This window comes from Salarias fasciatus, chromosome 12 (assembly GCF_902148845.1).
Source record: "Salarias fasciatus chromosome 12, fSalaFa1.1, whole genome shotgun sequence".
Classification (NCBI taxonomy): domain Eukaryota; kingdom Metazoa; phylum Chordata; class Actinopteri; order Blenniiformes; family Blenniidae; genus Salarias; species Salarias fasciatus.
In genome coordinates this window covers 6,021,385-6,047,604 of record NC_043756.1, presented here as the reverse complement: position 1 = coordinate 6,047,604, position 26,220 = coordinate 6,021,385, and the positions used below count along the sequence as shown (strand labels likewise).

Sequence of the window (26,220 nt, the reverse complement as noted above, 5' to 3'; positions counted from 1 at the left end):
ATATAGAAATATAGTTAATAAAGCTATAAATAGCTTTTTTTGTCAACTTCATTCAGAAAATGAAATAATTTAAACTTCACAGAATAATTGAGTCTCTCATTAGGAGTTAATAACCACTGTGCTGCCCTCTAGTGGCAGCTGTAAAATAAGTCAACCACATGATCAAAAATCTGTTCAGGAGAAAGGATCCTAATGACATCTTCTGAGAAGAACCAATTAAATTAAAAAAATAATCAAAAAAAAACTTTTATTCATAATCCAACAACACACTTTTAGTAAAAAACCTAATGTATAAAAGCAGAGGCAGCACATGGTGAACATGGACATTTGCATGTTGTCCCTGTGTGTTCGTTGGTTTTCTCCACGTCCTCAGTCTTCCTGTCATGGTCCAAAAACATGCAGGTGAAGTTAACTGGCAACTCTAAATTGCCTCTGGGTGTGATTGGTTGTTTGTCTCTATTACTGCTACTGCTAGAACAAGCGGACTAGAAAATGGACGGAAGAAGTGAATGACACAAGCTGAGCACCACACACAAATGATTAAAATAAAGTTTATTTTTGAGGAACATATTTGGTTTTTTAACTCGTTTCACAGGTACTGTATATACACTCACACACTCACAGGGTTCTAATAATTTGACTTAACATTCTGTTTACTTTAGGTTCATTTTTACAGTTCAGAAGGCCACTTAATACACTGGACAGGACCGTCGATGAGGGAGGTTTTCACACTGACACACACACATTAAATCACAAGGATTTTTTCCTGATCTTTATCAAAAAAAAAAAGGATTAAAACTGGATGTGTTTAAATCTTTATGGCACACAGACCTGAAAGCATTCAAGGCAAAAGGAGGGAAAAACTGAATCAAACCTCACTGGTTTGCTTTCAGTGACTGAAGATGTGTATTTTTATTAAAGTTCAACATGGATTTAGTAACCCCTCCATCATATTCTTTAGCAGAGTTGTTCTTTTGTTACTTGCGTGGACTCACGCGGGGTTTCGGGAGATAAAGTTTGTCTGGATATGCTGCTGGATTCCTGGAGACTTGCTGCGACTCGTCCGAGCGTCACTGAGCAGGCTCCAGTCGTCTGGCTGGCGACGTTGCTTTCTTAGGTTGAAAGCCTAATGAAGAGAGTTTAAAACACGTTAGAATTTCATAACATCTGCAATGGTGTCGTCAAAGCAGGACGACACAAAACACAATAAATAAGCTATAAAAAAATGACAATTTTGTAAACCTAGATTAAATGTACGTTAACAATTTTATAGTAACTGAAATATGAGCTTCCTTGTTCTATTGTACTGTTCAGTTCTTTGTTTCAGTGATGAATTAGTAACATTTATCAATTTAATATACTTTTTAAAAGAAAAAAAATACACTGAAGCATCCATCCTCCAGGTGTTATTGGTCATTGGGTGTGTGAGCTCCCTCTAGTGGTATGTTCAGGAAGGTCTCAATTTTAAAAGCAGAAAAATGAATGGTGAGCGAATGTAAATGAGCTATATTCTTATATAATATCTTTATTAAACTCAGTGTAAAATAAACAACTACTTCAAACCACATATTTAATTCAAAAATATCTCTTCCTGTCACTGTTTTTTGTTAGCAGATCCAGATGCACACAGACAGAAATCGGAGAAACTCTGACCTGAATCTGTGAGAGTTAACTGACTCAGCTCTTCTTCCAGCTGCTCATCAGTAATACTGAGGCGGCTCTGATGGACGGCGGGCAGAGACGCGGCGGTCGGCTCACCGGGGGGCCGCAGATCGCTCGTGGGGACGGCGGGTAAATCTGAGACGTATTCTGGCTTCGACTCGTCCAGCAAAGCCTTCAGCTCCTCCTCCAGCTCATCCATGTCTTCATCTGCAGACAGAAGAACGAGAAAACATGAACAGACCAGAAATACAGACGAGTCAAATTGAAGACGGAAAGGATTTCCTTACCCGCAGCGGTCACACCGCCGGATATAGTCTGGTTCACCTCATCTTGAGTGTCACACAACTGTTCAAATGACAGAAAACACACAATGAAACACAGAATATCAAAGCATCAAATCTACTATCTCAAAGTGAGGATCATATAACTGGACTGGAACAATCACTTCAAACCTTTGTTGATCTAAACTATGAAAATAATCTAAAAACTAGTCTGTCATGAACATAATCAGAAATCAATTTTATTTGCATCTTTTTTATTACTTAAATATGTGAATAATTATATAGTGAGGGTTAAAACACCAGTAAAACGCTGAAGGTTTTATTTATTTTGATAGATTGAACTGTCCTGCTCATATGAAACAGTACATCAACGACTTTATTATGATATGAACAAGTGTAAAAAAAAGAAGCTGATGCCACTTAATACTACTAAGTAGTTTTTTCACTAATTCATTACAAAAAAAAAGTTTCACACATAAACCAGGAAGAAAAATCTTGATTATTACCATGTTTTTTTTGCCATGTAATGCTGGTTTAATCACAACTACATTATGAGGATTTAGTAGTTAATCCTAAGAAACTGGTGAAATTCAATCCAGAACATTCCATCTATTAGAAAGTGCCGTGTGACTAAGAAATAATCAGAAAAACATTTAAATCAGTCTTTGCTGAGACCTCCTCATGTTTTAATATTTGAATACAAAAACAAAAAAAAAAAATGAAACAAGTTGAACTACTTGTGGTCTATCTTAAAATCTCTCTGCACTGAGACATATGATCACACACACACACACCCCCGTGAAGCCTCGCCACACCGCCTCCACTCAAATGACACACTCCTCTGCTCGGTGGAAACACACACCTCCTGGATCTGATCCACCAGATTCTCCGCACGCTCCACGGTCACGTCTTTCAGTGAGAGTCTCAGTGCGGCCACTCCAGCCTGATACGCCTGCACGACCTACACACACGTACACTCCAGTGAGAACACACACACACACACCTCTCTTTACAGCAGAGCTCTACAGCTTCGCTCTTCCTGTGCGTCTCACCATCTTGTCGGTCTGCGACTGAGCGATTCGGTCCAGGATGGCTCTGATGGACTCCAGCTGGGCCAACAAGCTGTCGGCTCTCTTCTCCACTCGCTTGCTGCCTCTCAAGCATCTCAGCGCCTTTTGGGGACGGAGAGTGGATGAAACCAGCTGAACTGCCATCACACTCATTTAGCTGTAGGTGAGATAAACAGAGGATCCTCCCACTGACCTGAGGTTTCTTTCCTTTCCGGAGCAGAGCCCTTGCCTCCTCTTTGCACCTGCATTCAGATCAATCAAACAGCAATATCAGACTGGAGGTATTCATATCGTGCCAATACAGATGTTTCACGCGGTGAAATACTCGTAACTCTGTTAATAGTAGACTGACTGCATGTCTTTTGATTTTAGTGCAGTAGAATATAAATAAAATGCATAATGAGTGAGTCTTTCTGCACTTTTTTTCCCCGATGATAATTCAGCTGTTCACACTGACAGATCTTCAGTATTACTGTGTGTTTGAAGGCTCCATAGTTCTGCTCTCTAGTAGTTTTTTTTTTTCTTTTAATTTTCCCGATGTCCTAAATGGTCTTGAAGTTATGATTATAACATGTGTGCACTCCAGTCTAAGGATAAAGCTTATAATCAAGTACTTCTCTTATTAATAAATCTGACTGAACTACATGTAACAGTACTGCTGTAAAAGTGCTTTTGGTTGTGAAGAAATAATATCATTTTTTAAAATTTTGTTTTATAGTAATAAATGTATTGGCTAAAGAAAGACAAACCCAAAGGTTTGGTGGTTGAGCTCAGCAACTGATTCTTTAAAAATATCAGATGTGATTAAACACTACTAACCTCTAAAAACTAACTTGATGGTGATGGATACAGGGACGACATTTGGGAAGTTTTGCTAAGAAGTGGTTTGAAATGTCCTCTCATCATCCCTGAGTCTGTGAAGTGTGCTGCTCCCATCATGTCTAAACCAAACATCCATGTCTGTGTTTGCGCTGCTGAACCTGTCTGCCTCCTGGTTTAACTTCTCCACTCGCTCTCCCAGCAGCTTCTCACTCCGCTGCAGCTGATAAATCCCCACATCCACGTCGCTGACCGGAGACACTCGGTCCTGCCCGGGCTGACAGAACTTCACGATCTGCACACACAAACACACACCGGGACGTTGACATGACGAGGTCCTGAAGTCAGTGAAACTTGGTTTGGACGAGTGCGCAGGTTGGGATCTACCTTCTCGCCTTCGTGCACTGAAACCGTCACTTGTTTGTCCCTCTGCAGCTGCAGCAGAGCCATGCACAGCGTGCTCTCGTCCGCACACACGTCGGAGGACAGGCCGCACAGCTCTGGGAACGACACTATGGCACAGCTGGAAAACTCGCTGCTGCGGTAGGCTTTGAGTAATTCTGCTGCTTTCTCCTGGAGAAGGAGGGAAAAAAAAGCCAGTTCTGTGACACAAAGTGACTTTTAGAAAAGGCAGAAGGGAAAAAAAAAAGGTGAGAACTGTTTAAAATGGTGAAACAAGTGGAGTGATACATAAACCATTCTTCTTTTAATAGAAGAAATGTCATCAACGTATTTTTAAAGGGGCAATAATTTTAAGCTAAACAGCAAAATGTATCATGACAGTGGAAAACATGAGTGGGGGGGGGGGGCAAATCACATTTCAGCTCTGAAGGAAATGTTTCAAACAACCATCTTGAACTGAGGAAACACTAATGTTTCCTCAGGACTTCCTGGGTGAAATGGAAGAGAATGAAATTAAAAGAAAGGGAATCAGGTCCATTATCAATTAAATCTGATCAAATAGTAAACTGCACAGTTCTTGAAATTAATGAAAATTGATCTCACTTAAGTTTAGAACCATGTCATTTTTATTATGCATCTAGCTAAAGAAAGTCACTTTCACACAAAAAAAATGAAGAAATTCAAACTTTAAAATTTCTCCTGATCTATTTTACAGCATGTTTGTAATCTGTATGCTTGATGACTGAGGTATAGGTTTGTTTTAGTAGATTTCTGTGCAGAAGTCTTTGCTGAAAACTGTTTATCATGAGGCATTTAAGACACAATTTTAGGAAAGAAAATACTGAGGCACAAAGAATGGCTAAACTGCATAACCTTTTGTCTGGACCAATGTGCTATTCCTCAATGACAAACAGAGAGAACATGCAAACTCCACGCACAGATGGGCTTGAACTGGAGATCTCTTTGGAGCAGCTACACTGAGTGAGGACATTAAACACACCTTCACCAGCTCGATGACCACGAAGGACTCCTCCGCAGACACCCGGCTGCTGCCCAGCAGGGTGGAGAAGGTCCACTTCAGGGGCTTCACCAGCAGCAGGCCGACGCCCCACGACAGCCAGCCGCTGTCCACGTTGGCCGCGAACTCCGACTCCCTCTGAATCCTCCCGCATCTGGAAGGGCGTCCAGACCGAGAAGGAGACTGCGGTCAAGCCAGCCATTAATATTTTTTATGAAAAATACAGTATTTTAGCGCAATAGCTCCAGGGTACCGACTCCAGATCAGTTGTGGATCACATTACTACACTGCCTGGTTTAGACACACCTCGTTGTTAATATTGTCAATAGTTTCTATTAATATTTTGATGGAAAATGTAGTGTCTTAGCTCAATTAATGCCAGATTATTTGACTTATTGACTCAAAATTAGCATTATTAAAACTTTCCTTAATGCACTTCGTTGTTCGGTTATGCTTTTTAGCAACAGTAATAATACGTGTTCTATTAATTATAAATAAGGTGAGTATGTGATCCTCGGCGCTTGACGCTTTACCGTAATGTTTACAATATGTGCGCACCGCTAAACAACGCGTCGGCTGACTTGACAGTGTTTGTCAGTGTCGGCTGGCTTGAAGGGCCCCGGCCCCGGGAGACCGCGGGCGGTGACAGTCAGTTACCTGGACATGGACTGGAGGACGGTCGCCAGGCCGAGCGGGGTTTTCTCTTTCCTCCGGAAGGTCCTGCTGAGTTCCTGCAGGTTGACGCACACGGAGCCGCGGTCCCTGCAGCTCTTGACGATCAGCGCCGTCCAGAAGTCCATCTTGCTGTCCCAGTCCGTCGTGTTGACATCGCGGTTCTCCTTGAAGTCGGAGAACAAGAAATTCATGCGCTGATCGTCGCCCCACTCGGGCGGCAGCGACATTTCGGTGGACGTTTCTAACAACCCGACGCTACAGCTCAGCTTGCTCCCGTCGCTAAGACAGCTGTCTGGATGCTAGGAGAACGTCGGGCCAGCTCGCCACAGGCACCAGCAGCCCTTGAAAAAACCAAAACATTAAAATTAACAGTTAAATCTGTAGAAGAGCCGCAGCTCACATGTTCCATATCCCTCACATAAGCGACAGTTCCCCCATGCTAGCAAAGCTAATGCATCATAAACAAGATACGGTTTCTGGCGTTTGTTTTTTACACCCGCGCAGAACAGTGACACCGTCTGCGCTCATTTCCCGTTCTGTTAACTCCACCCCTGCAGACACGCTGCTACATATATCTATCGCGACTTTAATTTGTGCTCACAAGCGTCAAGTTTGCCGCGTTTTTGCGCATAGAAAGTTTGCCCGTGGAAATAATCAGAATGTACAGTTCACTGACTGTTGGATTATGAAGCAGGAAAATTGCACTCCAAAAAATATAATAAGTTTATTCTCGTGGCAAAACCTTCAATATTTATAAATTAGATTTATTTTTTTTAACTATGTCAATCGGATTTATCTCAATTGAAATAAAACTAAAAAAAAAGGGGGGGCAAACAGAGTGAAATACAGAAAAGGTTGCAAGAATGGAGTATAAGATTTACTTGTAACTCAATATAGTAACACAGTTTATTTTAATGCATTTACTCCCATTGTTGGTCTTGATGATAAAGCTCAATTTGGCCTAGATATGCAAATTAAAGCTATGCAAATCAGATGATGACGTCATTTGGAACGTTCCTGACTGAGGACTTTGAAACAATGTATCAGTTTCAAAGCAATATTGTTTTTGTATTGTTTTTCAAAACACAATAAAATGCATCACATTTACTTACTAATAATTTCATGTAAAATATTATGATTATTTCACACTGTGAACTTTCATTTAATATTTTCTAAAAATACAAACAATTCTTTTTGTTCTTTTTTCTTTGTTTTTTTTTCTATTGAAAGCACTTGTATTTTTGATTTTATTCTGTGCAAGCCTCTCATACTAAGAGTATTATTGCTTGAAATAAATGATATAATGAATGTTTGAATTATGACATTGTAATATGTATAACAGAACTCGCTATTCAATTCAATAGATGTCTGTACTTCCATTTAAAAGCTGCATTTGAATGATCAGGGCTCGGCTGTATCTCTGTCGCATCACGTGATGAACTTTGCACCAATGGGTTCTTTCTGTACACAAACTTAATGCTCCACTGAACTCCAGCAGAAGATAAATCAAGCTGAAAGAGGTGAGTTATAGCAATGGAACCACACCTCAAATTATTATCAGTAATGTTAATGGTGTTGTAACACTGGGAAAAATAATTAGTGAGATAACTCATTACTAAAAATAGTAGCGCTGTTTATTTTAAGACAGTTCCTCCCATGACTGGTCATTTCTAATAAGAAGCTCTGTATTGCTGATATGATCTTCATTTTGTTAATCAATTTCCTGCCATATCTCTTTTCTTATGCTAAATTATAGCACTAAATTACCCAGGATTTGTGACTGTTTTCAGAGATGAGATAATCATAAATTGCATGAAATGTGATACAGTATCCATCCATCATCGATACCACTTCATCCAAGTTCTGGTTGTGTAGACTGCAGCTGATCAGAGCTGACGATGCTCACACACACACACACACACACACGCTCAGTCTTGTATTTCTATCCTTGTGGGGACCGTCCATTGACTCCCATTCATGTCTAGCCCCTAACCCTGACCCTTACCCTAACCCTAACCCACACCACAACAAAGCCTAACCCTAAATAAATGTTTTTGCACTTTTACTTTTTTCAGTAACAACAACATGGTCAAGAAAACACTGTTTCTCCTCATTAGGACCGGAAAAATGTCCCCACAAGGCACGTCGTTCCATGTTTTCCTATCCTTGTGGGGACATTTGGCCCCCACAAGGATAGAAATATGAGTACACACACACACACACACACACACACACACACACACACACACAGAAAGGCTCTCAAGTCCAGACTGGACTTGAAGTGGGGACCATACTGGTATTAGGCCACAATGCTGACCACTAATTCACAGTGCAGCCTGCTATTGTATTATCTGTATGTGGGGGGGGAAAAAAAAAAAAAACTTTCTGGGTTTTTATCATGAGGTGCTGATTTTTTTTATTATTTGCAGCTTTGAATATTGTTATCAGCTAAGAAAAACACATTTTAAGGGGTCAAAAGCAAAATTTAATCACACCCCTTTCCCACCCACCCTTCAATATGCAGATGTACACAGCAACAACTTATCCAGTTTATGTGACTGTACGAAACACAAGAACAGATAGGATCAGAGTTTTTAGATTCTTAACATTCTCTGGCTTTGTTACGGTGCCTACAAATTTCCAGATTGAGATCATTTGTTATATCTCACTGTAACAAAAAAAAAAAAACACAAAAAAAAACAGGCGTTTCTGCAATAAAACCAGGGAAAAAAATGTATGTTAGAAAGTATTTTCACATTTTCAATGTATGCCATGTTTGTGGTTTACTCATGCCTCAGGCCAGCTTGGTTCCTGAGTTATTTCTACAGAATCGACTCGAGAAAATCTTATTTGTAAGGATGTATTTGAAGCGATGTAAGCTTGTGTCGAATAGTTATACAGTCTCATGCAAAGTGCGACTCAGATCACCTACACAGTGTACCTGACAAAATCTGTAGTGTTACTCCCACCTGTACAATATCCAGTCTCATCCAGTGAATAATTCTGTAGCTGCACATGCACATAATCCCCACGTTAGTAAAGCACAATAAATAACATGATAATGTATAAACAATATTACTCTGAGCAGATGCAGTGACACATGGTGCAGATGTTACACACACAGTGCAAAAATCAGGTTAAACAATCATTTAATTAGTTGCCTCGGCTAAAACATCAGAGGAAAGAGCTGACTTTTAGATACATGGCTTAAACATTTTGCAGTCTTTTACTTATTTGGCACGTATGATATACAGCATATCCAGAAGCTCCACCTGCTGCTCTACTTTGCGCTGAGATCCACCAGCAGGTGCTGGTAAGCCAGCGTGTTTCCTTTGAAGCTGGCAGCCAGAAGAATATCCTTGTTGTCTACGGACACGAGGTCGAAGCCCCTCGGGGCCCTCATGTTGAGCTCCTGGAAGGGCTGGAAGCGCTGAGTGAGGTCGTCCCACAGGTACACTCTGGAGAAGGAGAAATCGCTTCCAAGAATGAGGTACTGGCGGAGGCCCACAGTGAAGGGATACACCGCCATCGAGCCCCGGGAGGGGAGAGTCTGGATCTCCACGAAACGCTGCCCTTCCCAGCGGAGAATTTTGGAGTCGCCGATGAAGCGCGTCAGACAGAGATAGAGAACCTTCCTCACCCAGAAGTGCTTCACCATCTGCACGTCGGCCAGCTCTGTGATTTGGGAGTGGAAAGCAAACTGCTTCTGGCTTCGGTTCCACTGGTAAACTATGGGTGGCTGAGAGGCGCTGGAGAGGATCAGATGGGGCTTTCCGCCGACATCGAGGAACTCCACGTGCGTGTCCCGATGCCAGGGATGGAGGGACTGGTGGGAGTAGAAACCGTTGCTGTTCCAGCGGTAAATGCTGGTGGAGCCTGCCTTGGAGCTGTCGGCCACGATGAAGTACCACTCTCCATCCAGCTGGAAGGTCTCCACAAAGTTGGGCTTCCTCACCCGACTGGTGTCAATGTCTTGGATCTTCACGAAGCGCAGAGGGTCCTCCTCCCACCTGTGTTCACAGGAAGATTTTCACATTTACAAATGAAACATTGATGAAAGACTGAAAGCCACTATTAGATTTGAGCTTAAACAGCCGGCCGATGAGCTTCTGCTGGCAGCAGCGAGACACAGCTGGTTTAACTCTGTCCAAAGTTAATAAAAATAACTGTTATCCAGGGGGCTGGAGTCTCTACAGGAGCTGCTGCTATTTCAATCTGTTGAATGAAAGCGGGTTTCATACATCTGGATTCTAACATGGTTCAGTCCAACCTCTGAACTGTCCTCAGGGGACAATTCCATTTCTTTTCCCGGTGAAGATGCAGGTAACCCCATCTGCTGGAAGCTTCATTTTGTTGTGTTACTCTTTTTTTTATAGAAAAAAAATGAAGCTGATATTTTTGGAACATGAATTTGCTGAGAGCCAAAACACCTGGAAGCTTTGGTGCTTCACCACACTTCTACAGCACCTTCAGGTTCACCTTATCTTTGTATTTTCAGTCTTCACACTATGGTGAAGTGTGCTGCATATTTTAACATAGTATTGTTCCTCTTGCTTGATGGTTGGAGAGATAGGGTGTCGTTAAGAACAACCATTTTGTCTGTGAGTTTTGCACACCAGTGCGTCAAAGTCAAAAAGGAAACATGTTTGAGGAGAACTTTCCTGCGTAACTCCATCACAGATTCCCATACAAGGTGGAGCACCAGATTCAAAAATGCATGAGGCTGGTGTCCAGTTACAAGCACTCTCCTCCATGTTGGCAGTTTCCACTGGTCGTGCACTACAGTTCATTGAGAACAGGGATGAGCATCTAGTTTTCACAAAGAGTCACATGAAAAATGATCGCTGCTCCTGAGGGCCGACACATAGGTTGACATGAGTTGTGTTCAGTAAGACTTAGCTCTTGATAAAAAGACCAAAAATAAATAAATGGGCCTTACTTGTAAATATGAGATCCACCAAAGAGCTGAGCCACGACCATGTAAAGAGTGTTGTTTATCACCACCGGTTTGCAGTACACAGCAGAGCGAGCTTCAAGAGAATCACAGAAAAAGCCATGAGGATTTCTTCACGTAACGCCACACAGTTCTCATGCTGTCGTGTCAGGAACTTACAGGTGATGTTATGATATCTCCTGAAGACCATCTCCACGTGATCCCAGATATACAAGGTGCAGAACCCCGAATCGGGCTGAGCGAAGGCCACAAAGTTATCCCCATTGAACTCATAAGATTCCGCCGACACGGAGTGGAAGGGGAAGGTTTCATACACTGCAAAATCTGCCACAGGAGACACCAGAGGGACAGTGCACAGTTACTACGTGGTATTACTGTTTACAGAGAGCTGGAAAGACAGAAAAGGCGAAGGCGAAACCTGCACTGATGCAGTTGAAATCTCTCGGTGCAAGATCATGGATTCTGCGTCCCTGGAATTCAAACGGGCTGGCACAGTAGATGGCAGGAACAGACGTGTTGGTCTTCTCCATCCAGTCCACCAGCCACTTGATTTTACAGTCACACCGAAAAGAGTTCCCCCGCAGGTCTCTGAGTCACACATTGGAAACGGGGGGAATATGCGGATTTGAATATCAAACACTCCCACACAAACCTTTCAGACTTAATCTCTGGCATTACAGTGGCAATACAGGGAAAAGACAGCTCTAAAATAAGAAGCGTATCAGTACTGAACTAAAGCCGAATGAGAAACAAACCAATCACTTAAGCAAACTGCAGTTTTGTTCTGAAAATGTTCAGGTCGAGCCTGGTGGGACGCTCAGTCACGTACAGATCTGTGAGGATGTCGAGATGCTTGAAGAGATCTCTGGGCAGCTGCTGCAGGTTGTTGTTTGAAAGAGACCTGGAAAAAAAGACAGCAACTATTTTCAGGGCCATAATGTTTAGTCTGCAATTAGTTCCATTGGTTTAAAAATGTTTGTAATTTAGTTTAATCTGTACAATCATGGTGGTAACTGACATATTTCTGGAGTTTATCTCTGCTTTAGAAACACTTACAGATGGGTCAGGGACTTCAGTCCTCTGAAGGTGTACTTTGACAGAGCCTGGATGTCATTATTCTCAATGAATCTGACAAAAAAAAAAAATACAATCATCATTCATCATTAGAGAATCCATGTAATCCATGTAAAGAAATGAGCCAGAGTTTTTACTGCAGTCACTGGAATGGGGTACATTATCAAGTCTAAAAAATAAGAAGAGTGATACTGACAGAAGGATAATTTATTTTGTTTTATTTAGACAACAATGGAATCACCAGATGAGGCTTGATAATGAAAGCTTCTGTCTTTGCCAATGTGATAAAAATAATTCATCTGTCCGACGGGTCTTACTAAGGTCTTCGAGTCAGCGTCATCTGAGCCTGTCCCGTTTCTGTTTTGTCCATTGATATTTGAGGACATGCGGCATGTGCAGACTCTCTGAAGGGGGCCGGATATAAAAACATGCCTTTATTAGCATTCACAGCAGGTATGAGCCGTAGTGGCTCTGATGCAGGGGCCTGATGGCTGGGCTGCAGCCAGAGCCACACACACACACACACACACACACACACACACACACACACACACTCACACACGCAGCAGCAGCAGCAGCAGCAGCAGCAGCCCAGGGCTCTGCCATCAAGGATAGCTGTGCGCTCCAAGTCATCAGCTAACTGCTTCCTATAGCTCATCAATTCACAGGACGGCATATTCAGCTTTATCTCACTGCGGAGGCAAAGCGCTGGCTGCCACTGACAAATTCATTTTCAGATTTACTTTTGGCATTCTTTGCAATACTGCAGCACTCAGCCCCCATATTTCATTGGGTGGGTTGGTGTTATTTACTTCTCTAAGAAATAAGCTGAACAAAAATCATCCACTGAAGCCAAAAAAAAAAAAAAAAAAATCTACATAGTGCTTGAATGCAGATCTATTTGATGCAGTTGCAGCTCATCTAAATAATTCATTATGGTCTTTCGTAAGCAAACACCCTATGTTCTTATATATGAAGCAATTTAAGGCAAAATATTTCAACCCTGCACAGTAAAACTGAAAAAGCACTTTTGTTTCCAGTCAAAAGTGACACTCACAGGTACTGCAGGTGGGACAGGCCAGCAAAAGCATCATCAGCAATCGAGGTGAACGTATTGGAGTTCAAAAGCCTGTAGAAAGGATGGAATATCAGTTCAATCATGTATCGCTAATGATTTTAGGTTAAAAATTATGCCTGAACAAACTCTTTTACCAACTCGTATGTAATCCAAAGTAAAAATAATAATTAAAAAAAAAACATTCAGTCGAAAACACAAACTGTGAAGCACATGTTTGTACACACACAATAAAAACACGTAGACTTTACACAAACACACACAGACCAATACAAAAGCAGAAGAACACACACTGATGATTGCATCGGAGTGGATAAACAGGCCTTTGTACTGCAGAGCACAACTGAAGGGAGTCAGTCATTGCCAATGACACTGATACAGAGCCACTTATTCCTGCTATGTCACCACTGCTTTCAATAACCATTCATTTCTAGGACACTAGCTGAAGCTCATTTATTGTCACGTCAAAACAAGAGATGCCTGCGTGCTGAATAACTCCGATCCTGTAGAGAATAACGGGGGTAGAGCAAATGGGTGGGAGCACTCACAGAAACTGCAGCAGGTGAAGGTGTGAGAAAGCTCCCTCTGGGATTGTTGTAAAGGCTGCGTTCACCATCGTCCTGTTCGGACAAACAACGTCACATATCGTTAGAAGTGTCATCTTGTTGTCACAATAGATATCAGACGGGCAGTGATCACGCTTACAGGTGTGGCATTGCTGGTCTCTTCATGGAAAATGTGTCATTTTCACTCTAAAACCCTCGTTTCCTCTGAACACATCTTATCTCGAAGACTGCATCCATTAAAACAAGTAGGACACAACTTTATTCTTCTCTTTTTTTAATTCTTCTGTTGTAAAATGAGGACACCTCCTCCAGATTGTACTCTTGACTTCCCCTGAGTATGTAAACTTAATATTCAATCGATGGGAAATGGGGGTCAGCATCAGGCGGAGTGCAGTGCAGACAGCCTTCTCAGCAGAACATAACCTTGCCCCAGCCATGTGTTAAGCTTCCATCTTCATTAGATGTGCTCCATTTATTGAGAGTATGTCTTTTCAAGATTAAATCTCCCAGAGGAGAAGCAGGTCTCCTGCAGAGAGCTCGGGAATCTATTGTTAGTTTTGCTCCCTGTAGGTCGACATGATTTGACTGCTACGCTCCCTCATGTAAGAAGTTCGGCGTACTGCACAGGAAAGAAACATGAACTGCATTATTATGTAATGCTGACAACGCAAAGACAACGTGTGTCAGGAGAAACAGAAGAAACACACCGGCAATTTAGTTTTGAAGTCATTTCAGTGGAATGGGGTTCATTACATAATGCAGGGTGACATCAGTGATGCAGCCGTCTGTACCAGTCGGCATGCAGCTGAGGCTTTACGCAGGTTACAAACAGATGCTTCTGGTGGTGGGATGCACACACACGAACGCTGGACTCACAGTGAGATGATCCCTGGGGGGAAGCTCTTGGGGATAGCCTTGGTATCCACACAGAAGGCACTGTCTTTGGTGCAGGAGCAGGTTGCAGGACAGCGGGGTATCTTGGGGGCTCTCCTGGCACTGGATTCCCTCAGAAGGCAGAGATACACACACAGAAGTAACAAGCAGACCAGCCTCATCCATCTTGCTCTGGGCTCCAGCATCCTTGGGCAGGGGGGGGATAAAGAAGCCGTGCGAGCGAGCTTCTTGAAGTTTTCTCCTCAGTGGCAAGAGGCTTGTTGAGAAGCAGTGGTCAGCCTGCTCACTGACCCGGCAGCTGTGATGGAGCTCAGTGCAGAGTTGAGAGAGGGATGGGATAACGATGAGAGAGAACAGAAGGGAGGGAGGAGGGGGGAGTCAGGGTACTCCTGTGTGTCCTCGGTGGGCGTGGGTGCGCTGCAGCTTCCCTGAATCGGTGTAATCTTTTTCTGTGTCCCCGTGAGGAGCTGCTGCCAGCAAGCACACCGCAGGAATGATGAGCGAGGCTGCTTTCTCCCCACCAGGACCTGTAGGCAACGTCGCTGACATTGAATTATTTACTACTGCACATGCAGGGAAAAAAAAAAATCAAACCAACAGCAGCAGGCAGAGAGGGAACGAAGAAGAGCTCAGCTTTCATGTAAAAATGTCTCTTACTGTCTGATCAGTGGACGTCTTATCAGATGTGAAGTGCTGTCAAGCTTCTGCAGCCATGAGAGTGTGAAAGGAGCAATGCAGAATGAAGGGAAAATGTGTGTGCACATATTCACGTGTCGGTGGTTTCATGTGTGGGTGGCTGTTTATCTTCTGAGGGCTTCGAGACAGCAGTCAGTGCTGGCATTAAGATGCACATACATCACTCAGAAATAAAAATAGCATCCACCATCCCTGTGCAGTTCAACGTGAATACCTCATGCTAGGGCTGCACGATATTGGAAAAAACTGACATTGCGATTTTTTGGGGGCTTGCGATATATTGCGATATATATTGCAAAATTAAAAATAGAAGAATTTTCACCTGACCTGAATAGCTCGATTTGGGGAGATGGCCACTTGAGAGAAATACGTGGTGTTTCATACCGCTTGTCGAGCATGCGGATCATTTTTTTTAAATCCTTCTTTAACGATCCACAGTGTTCAATGACACCATGTCTTTCGCTAGGTAAAATGTTATTGCATCCGTGATTTGTCTATGCTGTTTGGAGTTCCTATCATACGGTGTTATGCCGGCAAAGGCTTCTGTAATTGTTTTTTGAGAAGAAGTTTCACCTGGGGTCTTTGGTTTTGCACTGGAAATACAGGAGCCTGTGATGGCGTTTCAAATAGTCCAACAGGTTTTGACGTATTACCTCGTGTTGAGGAAACCACGACGAGGCACTGTCGGCAGAGAACGTTTTTTTTGTTCAGTATCGTCTGTTTTATAGCCGAAATATATCCAAATTTCACATGTTGGCCTTCTTTTGGGGACTAAATCCTCTGTCGCTTCCTCCTGCATGTCGCCTGTGTTCAGAGTGTAGCCTGAGAGCCCCCCCTCTCTGCTGTGGAGGAGGGAGGGGGGCGGTGAGTACTGAGCAGGAGGGAGGGAGAGAATGGCTGTGCGGAGCATGGAGCAGCTTGCTGCTTTTACGAAGCAAAACAAAAGTTAAAAATAATAATAAAAATATTGCACATCCTGCGATGTGACTATTGCACATGCGCACATTGCGATGGCGATGTTCAAACGATATATTGTGCAGGCCTACCTCATGCTGCATCACATTTACACTTTCCCTATTGCAATCATTTTCATAAACAACTGAATTTAAATGTTTGTGAAATTACTGTGATCAACACTTTGAGCAAGCCTGAAAATTGCTCTTTAAAGTGTCAAGAACTCATCTCTCCTCCTTCACATCAAGGCACGTTCATTTCTGGTCAGAAAAGAGCAAATAATGTGCACGAATCATATTATTGATGTCAATAATGAAAAAGCACACTCCTTTCTTCCTCTGCCTTCCACACACTGTACTCTTTTGTAAAATGAACATCGTTATGCATCCCTTATGAAGTTCACTGGCTCTGGCTCCTTTACTAAACCATCACTTTCACTTAACATGCAACAACTTCACGATGCAGTGAGTTCAAAGTCATTGCAGGCAGTATCAGGATGAAATGACGCTCCACTCCCCCCATCGACCATGAAACCAGTAAATACAGGCTTTGGGAATTTAACTGCCAGCTGCCGCCCGTGTCTCAGTTCATAGTCACTCAAAATTGACTTCCTTTGCTTCTTGCTGGTGATTGTGCAGATTATGTTAAGCATGTGGCTCGGTGGCCAAAATCAGCCCATTTAATTTTCACAGTAATGAAGATATTCTATTTTTTAAGTAATTGCTGTTCCTGATCTGTCCACTGGGAGTACACTTTTCCTGTAAAACTGGACATGGATGAAAGATTAGTGACTTTAAACAGTTACTACTGATGACCATTTTCCTAAAGTAACATTTTCAGGAAAAGGCTTTAATGTGAACATTTTATCTTGGGGTATTTGGGGATATTGATATCTAGTCTTTTAATCTACTCTTATTTTACTGGCAGGCACTGAGTTGAAATTGATTGTTTGACACTCCTGATATAGGTAATAAATTACATTCCTTTAGCTCATCACTGAAAAGTAGTAGAAGCTGAAGAGAGATTTTCAGAGGTATGAAACACTGCAACTGTCAGTACTGACTGTGAACACCAGGAGGCGCTGTTGTTCATGTAATAAAGACCGTGTGGGCGCAGAGCCATGCAGAGAGAAGTGACCTGTGGCCCGGCTGTGGCCTCTGAGGCCTCTGTGCCTGGCATTACCAGCTCTCCTGCACAACAGCCCTGTTGTCACAATGGGACCCTGCGACGTGCTGTCTGTGCACGTCTCAGCTCATTGTTCCCGGTCTGGACCCACCACGTGCGCTTTTACACGGGCCAAACCACAGTAGCAGCTCATTGTGCTCAAACCTTAAACGTCTGACCTGTTTATGGTCCATTGTTATCCTCTGTTAGAGTCTCATCTTCTCTGATCTATGGCTACTTATCAAAATGGAAAAAAAAAAAAAAAGATTATTCAGATTGTAGAAAGAGGGAAGCCCCAAAATGTCTCTGGTTCACTTTCTTTCAGTGCTTTAGTGCTGCATGTTTGCGTTTGTCTTACCTTCTTTGTCCAAAACTGTATCTGTGGATTTCGGTGAAGTTGTGCTCAGTGAGGAGCAGTTAATGCCGGAGCTTACTCCTTGCAGAGCTCCACCCAAGCCAGACCTCCGGTGGGAAACAGTATAATTGCATGGCGCGGCGAAAGGAGCATGAAGCAAGCAGCAGCTGGAATCCCAGCATGCCCTGTGTGTGGCAGAGGAATCTGACATTTTTTTGCTGAGATAAGTCCACAAAACTTTTGTCTTTGCACAAGCGCGCTCACTAAATCACAGGTCTGGGCGCAAAATACTGTTTTGGGGAAATGGGTTGTGTGCAGTAAATATGTTATGACATCAAAGCGTCGTGATCTCACTGTGAAAAACAACTGAGGTGCAGTTCACACACCGATTATCACATGCAAAGAGTCTCACGTATTTACTTTCTTTTCGGTAGTGTGGCTTCACATCGGGATAGATGTGAAAAAAGTGTTAGATGTGGGATTTCTCCCACGTCCCTCCGCGTGGATTTCTTTCAGTCCTTCAGTTCTCATTTCTTACAAGGATAAGTCAAGGGTTCATGCTACATAATTATTATAACATCGAATTGGAAAATATGTCATTTTGGTGTTTTAGCCACTGAAGGACAACAGAAAAGTTTAACAATAAACTTCTGTGTCTTGGATAAAAGTAATCACCAAACACAAAACGTCAAGAGAAGGTCAATAAACCACAAATTCATTCTATATAATTTCAGCAAACTGAGAAAGCTTTATTGAATTATTTTTGCATTTCTAGACTTTTAATAAACCTGTCTTTTTTTTTTTGAACTGTCAAACAAAAATACTCATGAAAATACTTTGGTGCATATGAATATTATTAGATATACTAATGTATTCTCCAGGACAAGAACAGTTGAAGTTATTTCAGCAAAAGCAGTGCTCTGCAGAGAGGACAAACTTCGAGTTTCCTCTAATAGGCAGTGCTGCTTTAGCACATTTTTTTCCTGGGAGAAACCGCCTAGAATTAACACCTGGGAATCTTGAACTGCTTTGTCTCAAATCATCCCTACAAGTAATAAAGAGAAGTTCAGCCAAGTTAACACTCGCTGTGAGAGCTGAACATTAAAAGGAACACTTGGCCGAGCTGGGTTTGGCAAAAATTAGTCATCAAACATTACAAGTGTTCCTGTCTGCCAGACTCTTTATATCTTTCCCTCTCTGGCAGGTTATGGATTTTAAAATGTGAGCTTTTCACATGGTCGTCAGCCAGGCCGGCCTCAACAGCCTCTGTTTGGACAACTTGAACTCAACATCAGAGCCACATTTACCAGTGACTGTACTGCGCTCCGTTTTGAAAACCACATCCCATTCTGATTATAAGCCAAGCAGCCTAACAGGACCTCTCTGTCTGCCTGTTTCCATTTCTGCTCAGTTTTCACAGTTGCGGCCTTCTGGCTGCACAGGAAGCAAGAAAAAAACAAAAAAAAAAAACAAAATAAGAAGACGGATGAAATTTGTCTCACCTCAGTTCTTTTCGGGGAAAACCCCAACCGCCCCGGGCAAGGCACTCACAAAAGTGTTGAGTGTTCAGTCAAACATGTACGCACACGTTGAGGTGCTGCTTTACAGTAGGTACAGTGCTGCTGTTAGAGGGAGGCATGTCTGCAGCTTCCCTCACACAAAGTGATTAGCAGAGAAGGATCGGGGCGCAAATAAACAGGTGATGGCGACACATTAAATCATTAAGTTAATCTTCGTGTGTCTCTGAGGGGCCGCCGGCCAATAGATGCCAGCACTTCAGCTGGCGAAGTGTGAGGACAAGTTGACGTCAGCCCCGGTGAGTCAAGAGCTGCTAATGCATTCACACGTGACTGCAAATTCAATAAGTTAAGTGTTTGTCGCACCCAGCCTCACAAATCTCTCACATTTGACGAGTCCATTCTTTTTCTTTTTTTTTTTTTCTTTTTTTTTTTTACAAGCAATTGCAAGGTTGAAAAGTTTCTCGTAAAATTAACAATAATTTCACATTAGATGATATAATTTGAGGCATTGGATGAGTGTGTTTATGCGAGGGCCGTAAAAAGGAACTGAGAGGCCGGAGAAGGGTCGAGCATTTAGTGTCAAGAAAACAACAGCCCCAAACTGTTTGAGTTTTTTTTTCCACTTGCTTTCTAAAGGCAGCTCCGTCACTGGAAGGCACGTCAGCCAATCCCATCCCCGGCTCAATTCAATTAAAGAGAGTACAAAGACGCATGGCTCAGGGGCGAGTGATATAATTAGAATCCTGTGCACTACGATGCCGCCGCTTTGATTCATACCCTCTCTTATCTGGTCACTCACAGTGCAAGGAGCTCCGAGCCGGAACGACTGAGGAATGGAGGATTCCCTCATGCAGGCTGAAGTATCCTCAGCTAGCTCGCTGTGGAAGGCTTTGCGACCTAATCTCTCACAGTCATCTGGCCGTATCGACATTATCTTTCAAATCCATTTGTCTCTGAAATGTCTTTTCTGTTCATCTGCATGCTGACATGTTCAGACTCAGGGGATCGAGAAAATCCTCCATACTGAAGGGCATACTTCTATCTAAGTTTTCAGTCGGGACAATGCTGAGGAGCGACTGTACCTCTTCCCTCCCCCCACCGTCGAAGCGAGCTGCCATAAAAGACAAGCGATATGCCTCCTGGGACAGGGATGTGTCTGAGGAATGCGTGTGCAGGTATCCTGCCGCCTGTGGGGACTGCGGAGAAAGGCCCTGCACACCAGTTGATCCTGTTGATAAAGGCCCTGACAGGCCCAGATTATATGTCTCAGCCTGGAGGAGGTGTCTGTGTCTCATTCCAGTGCTGAAGAAAGTCGATCTGGTGGGAAAAAGGCGGGGCCATGCCTGTAGGCGTCAGTTTTTGTGTGCACGCCAACTCACACCTTGTCGGGCAGACACCACAGCCTCAGCCCCCCCACCCCCACCACCCCCCACCCCCGCCAGCTCTACGCCAAACAAACACCCTCACCCATCTCATTTACCTGACCACACCCGGGCCTCCAGACGCCATAAATACTCCCAAAAATCACTGCACACCAACTCAGCCTTCACAAGGGTCCGATGCACTTTAGCACACAAATATACTTTTGACTAATCTGAAAATTATGATCTCATTGCCATTACATTTGTATTTAAATGTTCACAAACAGGAATAGGTTTTTTAATTAAGTGCTACAACTAAAAAATCGGAATAATATCCAACTTGAACTTAAAGCCTGTAACTGTAATTACAGACGTTTATCATACAGGATCAGATGTGTCTTTTTGCTGGTGTGTTTTCACGCCGATAAGTCGATCAGGAAAAGAATAAAGCAACCAAGAAGATTGTTTTTGCAGTGTTTTTACTCCATATTTATGGAGCGATAATGTCTCTCAGACATTAATAATGCTGTACGTGATGTCGATGTAGAACAGAAGGGAGAGCAACCATCAATTTTTGAGCATAAATTAAATTATTACATTGATTAAAATATGTTAAAATGGTAAAAAAAAAAAAAAAACTCAAATATATATCATTATTGTGTTCTACATTTTACTATAGTATGCTGCCTGGATCATAAACACACATTTACACACACACAGAAATATAGTAAAGTGGCAGCAGTGTCTTTATAGGCCTGGCATCATGACGCCTGATGAACACCAAGTGTTTAGATGTAAACTCACATAATCGAAAGCAGAAAAACAAAAAACTCGCCAATGAACTTATTCTGCTGTGTTTTTTTTTTTTTTGGTGATGCTGAAAGCGAGTGACGGCGGCCGCCCCGGGCTCACCCCTCCTGTCATGTCCGTCCCACAGAGCAGCCGGGGCACCAGGGACCTGTCATACAGACGGGGGGCCCGGGACCTCAGAGGAGACAAAAACATCAGCCGCCAAAGAGCACTGACAGAGAGAAGACTCTGTCTGTCTGCAGCTGTCCGCCACAGACCAGAGTCCTCAGCATCCGTTGAGAAAAATATTTACATCACTCTAAGTGTTGTTATTCGGTTATCCAGGAAAGGAATGAGCTACGCCCAAAACCACAGCGGCGACATTCATACCCAAAGCAGCTGCACATCATCCTGGCTATTGTTAATGATGAAGGTGGGGCACACGTCAGAGGGAACAACCAACCGAAAAATGGAATCACTACACTGAAGCCTGCCTGTTGTGGCATCCCGCATACTTTAAGACAGAAGTGCCCGAGGTCTCTCGGCGCGCTCGGCACAGGGAGGAAAGGACAAGAGAAATGTCTCCTTCACCTTGAAGATGGATGCTGGCCAGAGGATATTCATGAGTTTCAGGATTACTACGCTGTAACCCTGTCCCTCGCGGTTTTCATGTGCTTTGACAGGTCCCCTGCACTAAAGTCTCCTCGTTCACTCCCATAAATAACCACTTCATTTGTGAGGGTTAACACTGAAGCTGCAGCTGCTGGTTTCCTGGAGGCCACGTAAGCAGAACCACTCACACACACACACACACACACGAGGCATCACCGGTGCCATCGCCATCTTCATCATCATCATCAACTTCATCATCCACAGCATCACCTTCCCCCCCGAGCCTCTCTCCAATCAGCACACGGCTGAGAAACGATCTGATTGACGACATGACTCCTCCACGAGGGTGGCAGAGAGTTGAAGGGCAGGTCATCCGTCGTCGGCGCTGACGGGAAACACTCCCCGGAGATTAATGGAGGGAGGATCAGGCTTTCCTTCCCCGACCTGCAAATGATAATCCCGCAGTGGAATAAATCAAAGCCTTTCTGGTAAACAAGAGTGCGAAGCAATTCCTCTAACAGGCCACAGAGGAAACATGCCCGAGGCTCGTCGTGCTCATATCACACACTTTCAGTGAAGTTATAGAGTTTGTGCGTGACGTGTAAATAACCATCTTAACGAATACAGACTAAAGTTCCATGTCGACATGCTGATCCTCAGGAAGGGGTTGTAACTTCTGGCCCCTTGGACTCTCCTGATCCTGACTCTGGACCACAGTGACTGTTTTAAATGTATGTTTAATGGATGCACACCTGAGTAAAACAACACATTAAAGACCAGATGGATCCCAGCAGAAAGAGATCGGTTACTCCAATAAGAGAAACACTCCCATTCTGACAAATATTAACCGAACCTCCTCATCGCTTTATGCTCTCTCTTTATCTCTCTATCTTGCTTGGTATACGTATATTTATGTCATATTTTGTTCTGCTTTAAAAGCCAAAAAAAAAAAAAAAAAAGGAAAAACACATCTGTCTTGATAATTTTTTACTCAGAGATATAATTTTGGGAAGATTTAAAACTGGGGTGTCTGAATAAATAAATGTATCCATGTTGCTATTTAAAGCACATTTCAAGAAGATGAAAAGGAACTATTTGCCAATTTTTTCTTCCAGTTATGAAAAATAGCCTTCAGGAGCCTCAGAATGATAAATTGCCTTGGCAGCTTGATTTCAGTGTGTTATATGTGAATTAATCAGACATCAGGCATGCTGCTTTTATACTGTTCTCATCTTTCTTATGGTGCCTTTTAAAATAGTCTGTGAGGGCAAAGAACAAACTAAAATAAAAGTCAGTTGAAGTATGAATATTAGTGTTTATTGGTTATTGTTTTGTATGTCTGCTCTACTCGAAAGTTTAACCTTTAAGCACTGTCAAAAAGGCTGATGTTCATAAGCTGTATTTAAATTAAGAAAAAAAGGCATTCCTGTTTATTTTATGTCATTGAGAAAGTATTTTCTATTGTATTATTTCTATCGAGTTAACAGCTCCAACATCATAAAAACATCTGACACATTTACAGAGAATATGGACCCATCCACCCATTTTCTGCGCGGCTCTAGTGTTCAGCGTAGCAGAGCTCTGGAGCCCATCCCAGCTCACTGTGGGCGAGGAAACGTGGATGACTTTTAAAAATGCCAAAGTTCATTGAAAATACACTTCCTCACAAATTTCCAGAAACCAGAGCCTCATTTGTCTCAAAGGCCATGCCTCTGAACTACACATATTCCCAAAATACAAGGGTTAAAAAAATACTTTGCCATCATAAAACATATGATATGGGTGTACAGCCCCGCTGTTTGAAATATGTTGTTACCTTTTCAAAGACAAATCAAGAGTAGGGTATAAAAGTTAGACTATTTAGTATCATGTTTCAGTTTCTTCAAGGATTGAATGTCTTCTGTATCATCTCAATCCTCTAAATGTTCCTCAACTCTCCAACTGGAGCATCAGTTTACTGTTTTTCCTCATGTATTCATGCAGTTGGGCAAAACTGAGAAAGGGTGTTGCTGAAGATCTAACAAACCAAATAAAGCTGGGTAACAGTCCGGTGGCTGAAATTCCAGTATTCCCAAATCAATTAGCATTCCCAAATCAGTCAACAGATGATTTGTCTGAGGATAAGAAAAACAGGACATAGCAGTCTTCTTCTTTCATCTGAATGATCATAAACCATTTAATTAGCTGCTGTCACACTCCCCAGTCACAACAACAAACACCTTCCCCTGCGCCTCCTCATCTGAGCAAAATATAGACGCACAATGACGGACTGCGTGAATCACAGCTATGAGCCGAGCGCCGGCGATTTAACCGTTACTGTGCCAGAGGACAGACGATGAACTTTGAACCACCAAACTCTTCCTGTGCCATCTGTCAGAAGTGATAATAGCCTCATCCGAACGGCACCTCTGCTCCTGCTTCTGCGCCATTAGCAGGTTATAAAACCGGGCGCTGCTCGGCCTTTCTGTTCCCAAATGGAGCTCTTCATCGTCACCTCAACCACAGCACACACGCCATACTTTTTATTGCTGTCCGTTTCCAGGAGTGAAAGATATTTTCCCCAAAAATAAAAACCCAATAAGGTCATTTGTTTGAGTGAGTCCTGGAAGTGTGTGTGGAAATCTGGATGGTCCAATTCAGAGCAAGACAGATTCTGTGTCTCTGCAGGCCACAGTATGCACTGCGGAGATGCGGTATTTTGGTTTTAATTTACAAATCCATATAACTCCTGGCATAAAAGCAACGCGGATCTGTTACCCATTAGCAAATAAACCGCGCTCCCTCTCTGCTGTACCACAGTACGCACCGAAGGCCAGCGGCACCGACCCGAGCTGTGAGAGCCGGCTCTCAGAAAGGGTCGAGAGCAAGCTGTGCCGCGCGGCTCGCTTCAGCCTGTTGCGCGGAGACTGCAATCCAGGTGATGCATCGGCCAGTGGCAGGAAGCCAGAGCCAGACGCCGGCGTCAAGGCTGGTGCTGCTGGCTGATGGATGGCAGTGTAGCGGCAGCACTCGCACGGCCATTCCCACCACCATAAATTACATGTTTACCTCCGGCTGCGGCTCCCCGCGCTCGCCGACATTTCTTCCCGATGTCGGCAGCGCATTATCATATCTAATCAGACCGCAGCAACCTGCGCTAAACGGGTGGGGGATTGAAGTGGCCGCTCTTCCATCTCTGTCGGCATAATTTACATTTTACAAACATGGAAAATCTTCATATTTATAGACCAGTTTTATGGAGCGGCGTTCACACTCTCAAACCGACACTGGTGTGTTTATCAATAGCATTTTATTTAATGTAATCCTTTTTTACGATGACATACGCGTTCCGCAACCCTTCGTCAGAAGTTATATGGCAGCGAATGTAACCCCTGTTAAAGCATTTACAGTAGAGGAGAGGTTCATCACATGGAGGGCGCGCACGGTGCGAGCGCACGGTCACGCCGACGGCACCACAACCCGGGATATTTACAGCTGCGACCATCCTTGAAGTTAAATGAACACAGTCTGAGTGAGACAGGGTTTTCACGCGTCACACGCACATACACACACGCACACACACACACACACGTTTCATAAATCCAGAGAGAAACCCCAAACACTGAGTTGCACCGTATTGCAAGGTTGTGTCATTAAAAGCACTGGCAGTTCAGAAAATTAATAGAAAACCCATAATATACTTTTCATTCACGATTATGCAGTAAATTTAGGGGAATTGAAGCTGTGTTAAAGCAAAAAAAAAAAAAAAAAACTGGCCATTTTATTCTTTGCAATTTTGAAATACCCTCATGTAACAACTGCCCCTAAGGACTATATTTAAAAATAGATTGAACAAATGCATCCTTGTACAAAAGAAAATAAATCATTATGGTAATAAAAATAAGTGTACAGTGTAAATATATATTCATATTTATAATTTTCTAACTGTATTTACAAGATAGAGGATAGTGAATGATGCAGTGGACCACGGAGCTGCGCGCCTCTCGGTAGTGTTTTCTCTGAATTTGGTCTGAAAAGCAGAAATCTGTCGTTCACTACGGATGAAATGACCGTGGAGGAAAACACGAAAAAAACAAAAAACAAAAAAAAAACAACAACAAAAACCTGACCTAATCCTCGTCAGTCCTTTTGATTCCCCTGACCAAACTCTGGAATGCCCAAAGTGGTGAGAAGAAGAGGAAGTCCTTTCTTTTCTGACCATTGCCGTTAATACAAAGTGCCCCATGAACATCGCCACCAAGGAGAAGTGGGAAAAGGCTGCGGACGTCAGTCCATGTGA

At 43.0% G+C, this 26,220-nt stretch overlaps 2 protein-coding genes across 3 annotated transcripts; both read right to left on the bottom strand.

The window, feature by feature from the left end:
* Positions 1–535: 535 nt before the first annotated feature.
* On the bottom strand, positions 536–6,417 carry chmp7 (charged multivesicular body protein 7). 2 transcript variants are annotated; one of them, XM_030105704.1, is made up of 10 exons: positions 5,910–6,417; positions 5,235–5,406; positions 4,220–4,405; positions 3,994–4,127; positions 3,207–3,255; positions 2,996–3,115; positions 2,806–2,904; positions 1,950–2,007; positions 1,759–1,869; positions 536–1,126 (listed from the first exon to the last, which is right to left on the bottom strand). In XM_030105704.1, the coding sequence occupies exons 1-10, from the start codon at positions 6,152–6,154 to the stop codon at positions 1,071–1,073; spliced, it is 1,230 nt and encodes a 409-aa protein (XP_029961564.1). In that variant the 5' UTR covers positions 6,155–6,417; the 3' UTR covers positions 536–1,070. The 2 variants fall into 2 exon arrangements, with proteins under 2 accessions (XP_029961564.1, XP_029961563.1); XM_030105703.1 differs by having other exon boundaries at positions 1,654–1,869; positions 5,910–6,416.
* Positions 6,418–9,157: 2,740 nt separating this feature from the next.
* Positions 9,158–15,207, bottom strand: lgi3 (leucine-rich repeat LGI family, member 3). The gene is made up of 9 exons (XM_030105702.1): positions 14,473–15,207; positions 13,579–13,650; positions 13,013–13,084; positions 11,938–12,009; positions 11,711–11,782; positions 11,300–11,469; positions 11,041–11,205; positions 10,867–10,957; positions 9,158–9,937 (listed from the first exon to the last, which is right to left on the bottom strand). The coding sequence occupies exons 1-9, from the start codon at positions 14,673–14,675 to the stop codon at positions 9,208–9,210; spliced, it is 1,647 nt and encodes a 548-aa protein (XP_029961562.1). The 5' UTR covers positions 14,676–15,207; the 3' UTR covers positions 9,158–9,207.
* Positions 15,208–26,220: the final 11,013 nt, after the last annotated feature.

Coding starts and splice junctions, on each gene's coding strand:
- chmp7 (XM_030105703.1), bottom strand. CDS start 6,154: ATGTCGCTGCCGCCCGAGTGGGGCGACGATCAGCGCATGAATTTCTTG. Junction 3,116..3,206: donor GGAAAGGAAAGAAACCTCAG/GTCAGTGGGAGG, acceptor CGTCCCCAAAAG/GCGCTGAGATGCTTGAGAGG. Junction 2,008..2,805: donor TGGTGGATCAGATCCAGGAG/GTGTGTGTTTCC, acceptor TCATTTGAACAG/TTGTGTGACACTCAAGATGA.
- lgi3 (XM_030105702.1), bottom strand. CDS start 14,675: ATGCTGGAGCCCAGAGCAAGATGGATGAGGCTGGTCTGCTTGTTACTT. Junction 13,085..13,578: donor CTTCACCTGCTGCAGTTTCT/GTGAGTGCTCCC, acceptor TCCTTTCTACAG/GCTTTTGAACTCCAATACGT. Junction 11,206..11,299: donor TTTCAACTGCATCAGTGCAG/GTTTCGCCTTCG, acceptor CTCCTGTGGCAG/ATTTTGCAGTGTATGAAACC.